Source organism: Monodon monoceros, unplaced genomic scaffold (assembly GCF_005190385.1).
Source record: "Monodon monoceros isolate NGI ecotype Baffin Bay Population unplaced genomic scaffold, NGI_Narwhal_1 Super_Scaffold_11, whole genome shotgun sequence".
NCBI lineage: Eukaryota > Metazoa > Chordata > Mammalia > Artiodactyla > Monodontidae > Monodon > Monodon monoceros.
Window position 1 is genome coordinate 78,992,391 of NW_021703767.1, and position 13,365 is coordinate 79,005,755.

Consider the following 13,365-nt stretch of genomic DNA (forward strand, 5'->3'; position numbering starts at 1 on the left):
CATCTTACCACACAGTATCAGCATGTTGCAGCCTTCATCTCCCAGTAGCCTACAGGTTTGGGTTGCAACGAGTAATATGGAATACTAAAAATTTAATTCCTAATTAATCTCCCCTGCAGCTGCTCACGGCTTTTGCAAGCTAGAACATGGAGCATAAGAGAACAGAAGATCCGTGGCACCATAAGGCTCCACCCTGATTATGCTGCCTGCAAGCCCTCAGGCCACATGAGTTCCAAATAAAAAGCCTTCCATGCAACACAGACACACCTGAAATAATTTCTTAGGTTGCCTCATGGATTATTGCTCCATGAAAGGGACTCAGTGTGGCAGCATTGGAATTTCAATTCGAGATGTGTCCATGTGATCAAACAGCATGTATGTACTCAGTTTCCAAATAGACTAAGAAATTACAATACTTTTAAAATGCTTTAAATGAGAAAGATAAAGAGATCATTGATAGCGCAACCAGCATTCAGAAAGGATAAACCCCAAACATTCAAAGACCTGAAGCTTCAAAGTAAGCTCCAGACACAAGCTAGCAATCCCAAAACAAAAATGGGAAGGACTGAGTGGACTGTTGCTCAAAGCCAACATCTTATTTCTTGTAACTCTAGAACAATATGGTATCTCTGCAAAAGGGGAAAAACTGTAGCTACCATGCCCATTTTAGAAATACAGAAAAGGAAGCTAAGACTGGTGATGTGGAGAATTCACACAGTTGGAGCTCCTTTTCGAGAGGTGATCACAGGGAATTGAGAAGATAGTGCTCTTCTTATTGGCAAACTTGGGAGCCTAGACTATCAAACTAGGTCCAACCCTATTCTTATCCCTGGAATCTCTCCAACTTTTTTAATACTAGTCTAAATGAGGATAGTGAAATTTCAATTCCAAAGAAATTTGATTCAAAAATACTAAATCCCCAGTTACAATTAATATACAATATCTGAAAGTTCTTCCAAGTCACCTAGGTACCAGCTCCAACCCTACTAAACTCACTGCAGGGAAGAAAAGGCAGCTTTGTAGTAGGAATTCGAAGGCCAGCACTCTAGGCCTGGTTTTGTCAAGAGAAGGGAAAGAAAATCATTAAGTCCATGGATTTACCCTTTGTCTTCTAAGAAATCAAGAGGATTTCAATGTGACCCCGTGTGGCTCTTCCCAAGAGTCTAAGCTGTACTTTTATTAACAGTAGAAAGCCAGATGGGTGGGATCTAGACACATACTAATTCAAAGACACTACACTATCATAAATTTTCTGTTTATCTTTATGTTTTTGATCTGTCTACTCCTTTATGTTTCCAAGCTGTATTTTAAGGAAAGTACCACAAAAGAGAGACATTTTGGAATAAACTGATTGAAATGCTAAAGGGAACCAAGGTGTCCCTTGGTTGCCCTTAGCATCCACAGGGAACCATTACATCATGGTTCAAGCAAAACAGAAAAAAATCATTCATCCTACCTCTAACTGAGCCTCCCTGAGCAATGCTCTCTCCCTCTCTAGACAAAAACTTTCCTTCTGTAAAGTAAGAGTTTGGCTACATGACCTCTAAGCTGTGATACTCTCAGATCATACTGAGTCTGCAATTCACCCCACAACCACTTCCAAGCTTCTCACACCTGTTTTTCTAAAACCACTCCCTAATACACACATTTTTAAATGATCAGAAATTTTATTGCTAAACACTAAGGTAGTTTAATTGCATTACTCTGGGCAGTGGCTGGCACAGATGTACAGTTTATATCTTCTGTAAAACTTGCTAAAGGTGTTACCCTCCAAACCCTCTGTCTTCAGAAACACTGTTGCTGCCTGCCCCTCCCCCCCAAATTTCTCCTTTTACTGAGAGAGTCCTTGGGCATCAAGGCTACTTAGGTATTAAATTAGTGCCTGTGATTTCATCTGCCATTCACTTTGTATTCCACATACCCTATATCATAATTGAACTACCTTATTCTTCCCACAAGGCATTCACTTTCAAATTGCTTGACTTTCTCATTCCTGTTATTCTCTCATTTGAATCCCATGCCTTTCCCATGACATATGCAGCCAAGGGAACTCAAATTCTACCTGCTCTGTGCAGTCCTCCCTGACACTCCCCTAGAAAAGTATAAAATATAATGTTGATATTCCTATCTTTGATTTCCCAACAATTTCAACATCTGGTGAGTCACACAATAACTTAAAGTAGCACATCCAACAAAGCCCTTCTTTTGTGTCCCTCTGAATTGTTTATGCATTTGTCTCTTCTGTAAGACTACGGATTACTCTAGATCAAGAACATGCTGACACACTAACCTCTACATTTCCAATGCCTAATCCACAGTGGGATCTCAATAAATGTTAGCTGAATGAATGAAAATGTGGAATGAAGCCGTATTTCCCAAATAAAAATATGGATAAATAAGCAAACAGAAATAAAGTTGGGACATCTGAGAGTGGAAATTGCCCCTTTCGAAAAAGGAAGAAAAAGCCCCATGAAAATCTATTTTCAAGAGCTCAGATATTTTTCAAAGTTGTTATGTGAATAGAGCAACTTTGGACCACTTACTGTACAAACATTCCACCTATATGATCCTTTTCTGCTCAATCCATGAGTCAAAGCAGCCTTGCAAAGGTGATTCAGAGGTGGGTTCGGGAAAAGCACACAACACATGCTTGAATAATGAGAAATCACAGACCTGCTAGCCTACTTTCAGCAGTCAGGTGATTCAACAGGTTTTGCAGTTTGCTTTGGATCAAAAAGGGAAACATCAAAATTGGGCAGTAACAGTCTACATTCCTAGGACTTTTCAAGAGTTCTGATTACAGCACAACACAGTCTACTGCGGACATCATCTTCTCTTAGCACATACTTTTAATATTTTAAGTGTGTGATTATTGTTCTCACAGCATATAATTATGTTAACCAATAAGTACTAACACATCTAATTTAGTTCCACCAGAGTAAAGATAATTCAGAAGAATGAGCTGCTTCTCCCAATTAACTCTTGCTTTCCTAAATTAGAATAATAAAGAAGTTAGGATGGATCACTCTTTAATTTCTGAATGGAACAGGCAGCTGAAAAGTGGAATTCTCAACCTGTTCTACTTAAGAGTTATCACTATTCATTTTTAAAATTTTTATACAATTTCTAAAGGTAATTTTCCATTTACAGTTATCACAAAATATTAGCTATATTCCCTGTGTTGTGCAATACATCCTTGAGCCTATCTTATACCCAACAGCTTGTACCTTTCACTCCCCACTCCTATATTGCCCCTCCGCCCTAATTTTTTTTTACCCTTTGAATATTTTTCTTTTTATGAGAAAGCCATACTCAAGGGACACTGCTACTCATGTGGCTGATAAGTGTCCCTGAGTATGGCTTTCTCATAAAAAGAAAAACATTCAGAGGGATATCCTCAGTCTGGTTCTAGAACTTAAAAATCAAACACAGGTCTAAATTCAAGGTCCAGCTGTGCGCACACTGTAGTCATATGTCCTAACTTAGTTTCCTCATCCACAAAATCAGCACACCATCTATATCTCAGAGTTGAGATATCTGTATTTCACTGAAGTGTGAATAGATGTGAAAGTGCTTTATTTTACAATCAGTAAAGCACTGTGCAAATATCAGTGATCGTGAATTTGTGTGCACAGTGAGATTGCTCAAACAAAAATGTGGCTACTGAATAAACCCATTAAAATGCAGTGGTTTATGGGAGGCATGTGTAGACACAGTCTTAAAGGATGAAGGCTACATTAAGCAAAAACCTCTATGCGGAATCTCCCCAGTGTTCATCAGGGTATGAGAACTCAGGAGGGGAAAAAAAAGAGCAAACAAAACTCCTATTTAAAAAGGAGGAGAGGGCATAGAAGTATTTACTCACGAAATGGATGAGTCCAGGGGCAAAGTCAGTGGCCTTGCTGTTCCGAGAAAGTGGGCTTGAGGTATTTGCTTGGGTGGAATTGGAAACATGCTTAACATCAAACTACAGTTTGCTGGAAAACATTCCTGAGACCTGGGTCCATCCTCTTGCATCTTTTCAGAGTTTGTCTTATTTCCTATGTTCCTTTTTCAGGATGAATCATAGCTTTCCCCTGCTTGAAAACCTTCAACTATCCCTCATTATTTATAAAAGACAGACCAAAATCTTAATCTGGCATTCAAACAAGTCCACAGGCTGTTAGCAGGAAGCCCCCAGGCATGTGGTCCACTTGAAGCTTGCGATGGCCTCGTCTGCAGCCATCACACTGCTTGCAGTTCTCTGAATGCAGCCTGGACCTTCCTGCCCCGTGACTCAGGCTGCTCTCTCTCCCCTCTTGCTTCCAACATCACCGTTCCACCCATCCCTTAGCTGAACGTGCAAGTCTTCGGATGAACCTTCTCAGATGTTGCCACCTTTCAAAGAATATCTCGCTCTTTTCCTTGTGCTTCTATATATCTGCCATTGTTGAACTTAGGATATTATAGGCTCCTGACAGATGACAACTCGGTCCTATTTTTCTCCCTTTCAACCTCCTAACAGTTCCCCCAAAAGACCACAGCCCATGCTACCTACCTGCAGCTCAGCACGTGTTTACAGAAATAAAGTGAATTTTCACCACTGACAGGTCTAGTGGAGCCAAGGGTAACAAGAGCTAAGGAAGAGCTGAGCTCTAGTGTGTTTCGCCTTGTGCCCCTACATAGCTGACAGTCCCACTGTATGTCTAGAAAAGGCAACGGGAACATGTCTAAAGAGGAAAGCACCTTACGAAGTTCTGTGTTGAAATGACTGACAGCAGAGAAGCAGGACTGGCTTTTCATCTGTGAAATGAACCATTGTGAATATAGGGGCTGCTGTTGAAGAACTGGAGCGCTGTAGGTCAAGCAAACATCCCACGAGAGTCAAACAACACAGTGACAACAGTGCCAGTCCAAGATCTGCATGCAGAGTCCTGCTGGCTGTCTTCTGAGGACTCACAAGCCCTGAAATTGACTTGCCGTTACTTTCTCCAGACCGGAGGGAGGCAGGGAATGACCACAAGCAGTGCGAGGTCGGCTTCCAAAATGCAGATAATAAATGAAGGTGCAGAAGAACAGCCATGCTCCAAAGGAAGCCAAAGGATACAAAGAAGAACTGATAACAAGGCACCATTTGCATTAAAAAAAAAAAAAAAGATTAATTGCTGTCACCAAATTCTGGTAAGATTGGGGAGAAACTGATATATTCAAACTGCTGGTGCCAGTATAAGCTATGTACCACCCGTGGAAAGAAAAGTAAAGAAAGCACTCGTAATCCCCACTGTAGAAATCCCGCTCTAAAAAAACCTGAGTTAGGGAAATAGCTCCAAAGAAAGTATACACGAAAATGCCCCACACAGCATTACTTCTAACAAGCAAAAAAGCAAGCCGCCTCGATATCCAACGTAAGGAATTCCTTAGAAAAGATGTAGCCCTCACCCTAAGTTTAACATAGCCATGCTAAGCCATATTTCTGAAGATTATGCCAACGTATAACAAAATATTCACCTAGACAAAGCCAGAAAAAGAGCAGGGCAATGGAATAAGAGATTTAATTTTATAACGTTTGGGTATAACACTGTTGGGTTATTTTAAAGAAAAGACTAATCGAGTCAATGAAAGAAATGTCTGTTAACTAACACATGTTGATATTAAATAAAAAGACAACTTAGACCGTTGACTCTGAGAAAATCCAAAAAGAATGGAAGGGATAAAAGAAGCAGCTTGTTCTTTCAGATAATTGCAGGTTATCTGTGGTGACTATTTGCAGATAGCTCTTACCTGTGGAGGCCGAGGCTTGTAGGGGGAGCTGCACTCCAGGTCGGCCAAGATGCTAGTCAATGAGTCGATCTCAGCGTCCAGGCTCGAGCGTCTCTCCTCAAGGGTCTTGCCTCCAGGACTTCCCTGTGAGAAGCAACACAGTCATGTTAAAAAGGGAAATTTCCAGTTTCCATCCATATCAATCTGAGTTCAAATTTCTCAAGTTATACTGTGACTCTGTCCAAGGTTTTCTGCACCTCATTTCCTTTAGCTTTGATAAAATCTCAGTGAGGTAGGCTGGAGAATTATCCCTCTTTGACAGGTAAGAAAACTGAAATATATGAGGTGATTTTCCTAAAGTCATACTCATATTTAGAGGATATTCCCTTTGATGAATATCCAAGTTAAAGGAAGTAAATGTCTCCATCCCTGCACTCAAGGAGCAGATCCAACTAGGGACATAATGCAAATTCCACGTTCAGAAACCGCTGTATAGAATGATGACATTTTAGTTGGAGCAGGAAAAGGCAAGGAGAGACTTACAGTCCAGGAAGAGGAATGGAATCAGTGTGAGATCCGTAGACTAGGTGTGTCTGTGTCAGAGAGAGATGGCAAGCCCCGAGCGATGCCCCTAAAAAGTGAACTAGAATAAGACTGCTCAGGGTCCTGGCCAAGGGGCTGCAGAGGAAGCATGTGGCTGTGACCGCTGATTATGAACAGGGGGATCTGTGGATTTCATATGTCAGTGTCCCATGTTAGCACGAGCACCGACTGCTACCGGCATTGAGAATCCATGTGGAGCGAGCAGAGGGCAATAACACCGCCACAAGGGCATCCCCAGGAAGTGGGAGCAAGCTTAGGACAGACGAGCCAACAGTTTGCCTAGAGCTTAAGGCGAGGAAATAGAGAGTGAAATACCAAGGAACCATAAAGGTCGCCCTAGAATTTGGAAGCAGGGTGAGTTAAAATAATTTTTTAGGGTGACAATGTAATAACGATCATGGACATGTGATGAGAATGTGTCTTAAGACTCCATCAAGAAATCAAAGTGAATCTGCAGTAAGGCCCGGTAGGAATGAAATAATGGGAAGTTAGTGTAATTGAATTAACTCTATTGCATGTGTCTAAGGGGGTTAAATATCAGTATAGTGTCTGGAAGAGTTTAGAAAAAAACCAAGAAACCAGAGTTTCCTCAGTGACAACAAAACCTAGGGTCCCTGACAAGCTAGCATTAAAATCTTACAATTCTCCGGGTAAATTTATCTTCTTAATGAATATGATGCACCAGACAATGTTAGCATAACGGTATTTCCAATTAAGACCACTAGTTTCTTTTCCCTTAGAAGCTTGTTCCCAAAACCTTCCCTGAGTTCTTATTCCTTATTTAATTCTCTGCATAAAACATCTCTATTGGGATCTAGCATATTGGTCAGTCTCTTGTGAATTTAGCCAGCATGAGTTAATCCCTCTGGACCTTATCTATCCCAGGCACGATGATAACATCAAGGTGTATGAAGCTATAGCCCAGCCACTTGGAGCCAAACCTGAAGACTGCGGCCTGCCCGGTAGGCAGTGGCATCTGTTCTTGTGAGCCCTCCTTAACTATGGGTACCTTTAATCACATTATCTAAAATCACCTTCTCATCATTTTCTCTGTCTGGATGCATTTGTATGACCCCACTATGGCCCTCTATCCCCTCACCCTGTTTGGTTTATTTTTCTTGTAATATCTATCACCATCTAACATTATATTTTATGTATATTTGTCTGCCTATCATCAGACTCCCCAGGAGAATGTAAGCTTCATGAGGGCAAGGAATTTGTCTGTTTCCTTCCTCGTTATTTCCCCAGAATCTTGCTCAGGGCCTAATCCATGAACGCATTCAATGAATAATTTGAGTAAATAAATGAGTAAGTAATGGCAGACTCTGCCATAGGTCCAGCCCGTAACCTTTTCCATATAAACATCTTTTGGGTAAAATCGGCTAAAAGTACAGCAGGATCAGTGGATGCAAAGGGAAGAAAAGGCTCAGTGTGCCTGTATGCACACACTCATGTGTGTCTGTGTATTTCACGCTATATGGCCCAGATTTGAAAGTCATCCTTGTGAAAATTGAGAGGCTTTCCTCAGCCCTCTTGCTACAGCCAGAAATGGGAAAACAGTGGAATGACAGGTTGGTTATGTCTTCTCAGAATCTGAATTTCCAGTTGACCAAACCCTCTAAGACCAGTGGGTCTCTGCCCGAGGACCAGATGTTTTCAAAGAGCTAATCCCTCTATTAGAGGTGATCTCATCTTTACTTCATTGAGTATTAATAACTATGAAATACTGTGGTATTATTGAGAAAAAAAGACCCTCAAAAATTTAAAATTCAAGTGAACATTCTGGCAGTGGATTCTGGTACAAGGAAAGATAGGATCTCAGTTGCATTATGGAAGGCAACTGAGAATTGTGTGAACCTGATTCTCTTATATGCAGTTATAAAACATTATTATTAACATGAATTTGATCACTGTATTCCCATATACTCACAGACAACACAAAATATTGGTAAGGGTGGTGGACTGGAGTCTAGTTAAATTCTTCCCTGGGCCATAGTTTCCTCATCTATAAAACTAGGAGAACATCATCTACCCTACTGAAGCCAGAGGGATGCTACAAGACTCAGATAAGAAAATGGATGGGAAAAACACTCTTTAAATTGTAAAGCACTATAATTATTATGATTTTTATAAATTACATTAATTATAGCAACCAGTAACTATAAATTAATATGAATAATATAGCGATTGTTAATTCTTCTTCTTAAAGCGAGCCTCATTTATTAAGTATTCCCTTGGAGTATCAGTAAAGAGACAGGATTTAATCAGGTTTTCAACATCTGTACTTCACTGTAGCAGACAGCACAGCAACTGCCCATGCCCTGAGTAAAGGGATACCATGGAGCCTCAGAAGTCACAGAATTACCCTGAGCCATGCCATGAAACAAGTAATTATGGTGTCCGACCAGCCTGTGCACGTAAGACCTCATTCTGACTTCCCTCTGAGTTGGGACGGCTCCCCATGTTCAGTTTCTCATATTAGGTTGATGCCATGGAACAAGTTCCAGCCTAATGCTGTGAGATTTTTCACCCAAGACCCCCCTTGCTGCCCTACCTGGCTTTCTGATAAGAACTTTGTTCCTACATTTCAATCCCCATTATGGACTAGGATATGCTTCTTTCTCACCACTGAGTCTCTACTTAATGTCTCAGTTCAAACAACTGAAGTCCTGCACAAGTCTCACCACCAGCCCTTCTCCTGGTGCTTCATCTGCTACCACAGCATCTTAGATCCGGGAACTACCTTGCTACTCTCAACACTTTACACTGCACACTGGAGGACATAGTCCTATAACCAGCTAATGGAATCCTACACACTTACCTACACGTCTTCTCCTTTACTCCCTGTCACTGCAGCCTTACCAGTCACCTGACGGTTGAATGACCTGCCCGAGGCCAAGTAACAATAAGGAAGAGTCTCCTGACTCTTGCCCTAATGTTTTTTCCAGATACCAAAGGGCCTCCTATAAAGTGGTCACTATAATAATAATGATTCTTAAGCTGTTCAACAATAATTATTATGAGAGATTCCATTGTCTTAGCCCAGGATCTGCCGAAAACAAAGCCTGAGACAAAGGCTTGTGTGCAGGTCACTGATTTTGGGAATCAGTCCCAAAAAACAGTACTGAAGGACCGGACAAGTTAAGCAGGAGAGGAGGGAAAGCCAATTCAAAGGTGCTGAATTGAGCTGGTCACCAATACGGATAACTAGGGCTCCATTTTCCTGGGAGCCCTCTAAGGATCTCCATGAAACGTGCCTCAGATTTTCCCATGTAGGGAATGAGAGAAGAGAATGTTCATCCTCTGGCTCTAGTCCTCTACTGGTTTAGAATCACCTACAGGGATATTAACTCCCTCATGCTTGTCCCAAGAAGTACAGAGGTAGCAGAAAAGTCCCAGGACAGAGAGTGAGAGAAAGGTTTTACAGCTGAGGCTGTACTGCCTCAGGTACTACTAGGTCATACCTATGCAGTGGTGGTTGCCATGGCAATGGCTGGCATCTGAAGGTGGAATGAGAGGGTGAGAAGTAGGGTACAAAGGGTGTCCAGTGACTGTGTCCCCTTATTAACAGCTATAAAACTCACATGAATAAGCCATTTATGGGATATTATTTCCTATAAGACACTTAATTTCGTTCATTCAATAAATAGGTATATGATAAAAGCTCACCAAATCACAATCAGGGCTTATTATAATTTGGAAAATCATAATTCTTAGTGCCACTACTAGGATTACAGGGTGATGACTCTCCCACTGTGAGTACACAGAAATATACTTTAAAATAGGGCCCAGAACCAGAATTCATAGCATGTGAGGCCACTTGGGTTACACTGCTAGTCCACTAACTACAGGTGATAGATAAGGAGTGCCAGCAGTGAGTCATGAAAGAGCATTATTTGTATTTATTTATTTACTCACTCTTTACATCCAAATATCTTATGTAAAAAAATTAACTCATAGAAAAGTTGAACAAGTAGCAAAATGAACTCCATCCACACACCCTTCACCCAGATTTATCAATGGCCAACATTTTGCCTCCCCTTCTAATAACAAAAATATATTTGCTTGCTTGTTATTGTAGTTTAACTATTTGAAAGAAGTTGCAGAAACTTCCTCTCCATATACTTCAGCTTACATATCCTAAGAACTAACTTTTCAATACCATTGTCACACCCAAGAAATGTAATGTGGGTGCAGTAATCTGATGCATGCATGTTCACATTTCACCAGAAGTCCCAGTAATGTCCTTTTATCGATTGTTGTTAAGTTCCATCCAGAATCCAATCAAAGATCACACATTGAGGTGACATGTCTTTTTAGTCTCTTTTAATTTAGAACAGGCCCCAGCCTATTTTCCCCTTTCATGAAACTGACTTTGTGTAAAGAATTCAGGCCAGGTGCCTTATAAAAAGTTGAACAATATGGCTTTGTCTGATGACGAGATTCAGATTACACAAGTTTGTCAGGAAGAGTCCATGCATGATGCTGTGCTCTTTCCATTGCATCGCATCAGGAAGCTCATAATGTTATTTGGCCATTTAGTGATGACAAGTTTGATGACTTGGTTAAGGTAGTGTCCACCAGACTTCTTCACTGTAAAAGTGTCTTCTTCCCTTTTAAATCAATACATGATGTGTGAGGTGACACTTTGAGACTCTGCTAATATTCTGCTCATCACAAACCTTTCACCCAATGATTTTAGTATCCATAGACGATTCTTGCCTGCATGGATTATTGCACTGGTGGTTGCAAAATGGTGAGAGTATCCATTATTAACAAATGGAAATAAATGGATCCTGCTTAGCATAATAACAATTTATTTGTTAAGTATTCATTTCCTTTTTGAGGTAGGGAGCAGAACTAACTGCAAAGTCCTCTGCTCTGAAGAAACATCAGGAACCTAATGATCAAATCAGCATTGTTACAGAGAGAGTTCTCGTTCAGGCGGTTAAGAAACACAAAGGATTGGGGAATGGTCTAGTTAATTAAGAACCACCCTCTGCCCTAGGAAGTTAACATCCTAGAATTAGAGCCAATCCACAGTGTCACACTCCAAACATGCATGAACTGACCTAATCCTCAACAACATCCAGAATCTTTGAGGTGGCCAAGCGATCACACTGACACATCGCAGAAGGGGGATTTGAAGAACCAAGATCCGCATGTGACTGCTCAAAATAATCAGAGAGACCACTTGATGTCGGAGGTACTAAATCTGTGATATTTACATTGCATTTCACAAAGCTCACGGAACTCCTCGGGGCAGACCCTATGTGTAACACTAAGGGACTCCCAACCCCTACCTATGCCTGGACTTCCCTTTGTGGTCCATTAGAGAAAAAAGAAGCTCTCCCTGAGAGCTGAGCAATATAAAACTATCTAACCTTAGGGAACCCTAGGAGGCAAGTGGCACAAAATAGTATATTCCTTTTACATACAATTTTGATTTTCTTTTCAATGGTATTATTTCAGTATTAATAATACAGTGTGAATTTCACTTCATTTTTGTATTCTTTTATGGTTAATAAAGTTCATTATTCCCTTATTTCTAAATTAATGTTAAAAAGATACTGGTTGGTGAAAACAAAAGGGATACAGAAAAGCTGTATTATCTCTAAGCAACAAAACTAATTATCTGTCATTTATCCATCATCTTTCTTTCTTTGATGAAGCTGAGAAAATAATCAATGAATTTCTTTGTGATCATTTTAATTGAATTCTACTCCCAAAGCATCCTTAACAAGAAAAAAGTAGTGGTGGGACTTGCCTGGTGGCGCAGTGGTTAAGAATCCACCCTCCAATGCAGGAGACACAGGTTCGACCTCTGGTCCAGGAGGATCCCACATGCCACGGAGCAACTAAGCCCGTGTGCCACAACTACTGAGCCTGCGAGCCACAGCTACTGAAGCCTGCGCGCCTAGAGCCCGTGCTCCACAGCAAGAGAAGCCACCGCAATGAGAAGCCCGTGCACCGCAACGAAGAGTAGCCCCCGGTCACCACAACTAGAGAAAGCCCACGCACAGCAACAAAGACCCAACGCAGCACCCCCCCCCCAAAAAAAAAAGGTAGTGGTGAAGGCTCTGGAGTCAGACTGGAGGGGTCTGAAACCTGGATCTGCCATTTACCAGTTTTGTGACCTTAAGCAATTTACCTAAGGTCTCTGGGTCTCAGTTTGTCATGCAGTTGTAAAGATTAAATGAGTTCATACATGTCAAGTACCGTTCACCTCTTAAGTATTCAATAAACAACAGCTACTCAGTCATTACCTTGATCACAGTCTCAAAATAAATGCTTTGGCTGACATGGTCAGTCAACTGAGTGTGTAACTTTTCAAAGCATTTTGATTCAAAGGAAAAATCAGCTGCTGGGGGCTTCAGTGAGATGGGGCACCTATGCCCCTTAACACATGATGGTGCTAGGCATTAACTGTGAAGCATGCAACTCTGCAACAGCAGTTCTCAAACTTCAGCTTGTATACAACCACCTGGGGAGCTTGTTAAGACACACATTACTGGATCCCACTCCAGAGTCTCTGACTCTGTAAATCTTGGGTGAGGCCCGAGAACTTACATTTCTAACAAGTTCCCGAGTGATGCTGATGCTGCTGGTCTGAGGACCACACTTTGAGAACCACTGCTCTAAGTACATTTCTAACACAACGAACATCTGATAGGGTAAACAGTGTATATTTTATATGGTTATGGATGCCATGAAAATGCCAATAGGCAATCCAAATAATGAGTAAGAGAAACCTGGATCAAAATAAAATGGAAACAGTAGCACTGCTTCTTAATATAATCCCGCACGCTATATAATAGCGTGAGCATCCTCATCACACTGATCCCGGTAATGCTGAGTTGACAGGCAGCAGTCAGCAGTAAGAACTCCAGAAAATATGGCCTATTTTATCTAACGGAAATGTCACTTTATTGAATTTGGAGGAAAATGTTGAAAAGAGAAAAAAAAAAGGTTTAGTTCATGTGCATTCTTCTTCCCACTCATTGAGTTGAAGGGCTTACCTTT

General features: G+C 41.1%; 1 protein-coding gene across 8 annotated transcripts in view; it reads right to left on the reverse strand.

The window, feature by feature from the left end:
- The window catches only part of LPP (LIM domain containing preferred translocation partner in lipoma), a 682,060-nt gene that overhangs the window by 340,819 nt on the left and 327,876 nt on the right, over positions 1–13,365 (reverse strand). For all 8 annotated transcript variants that reach the window (XM_029215421.1, XM_029215422.1, XM_029215424.1 and 5 more), the window contains one exon: positions 5,761–5,883. In XM_029215421.1, the coding sequence (XP_029071254.1) occupies positions 5,761–5,883 (123 nt within the window). The remainder of the gene's footprint in view (positions 1–5,760; positions 5,884–13,365) is intronic.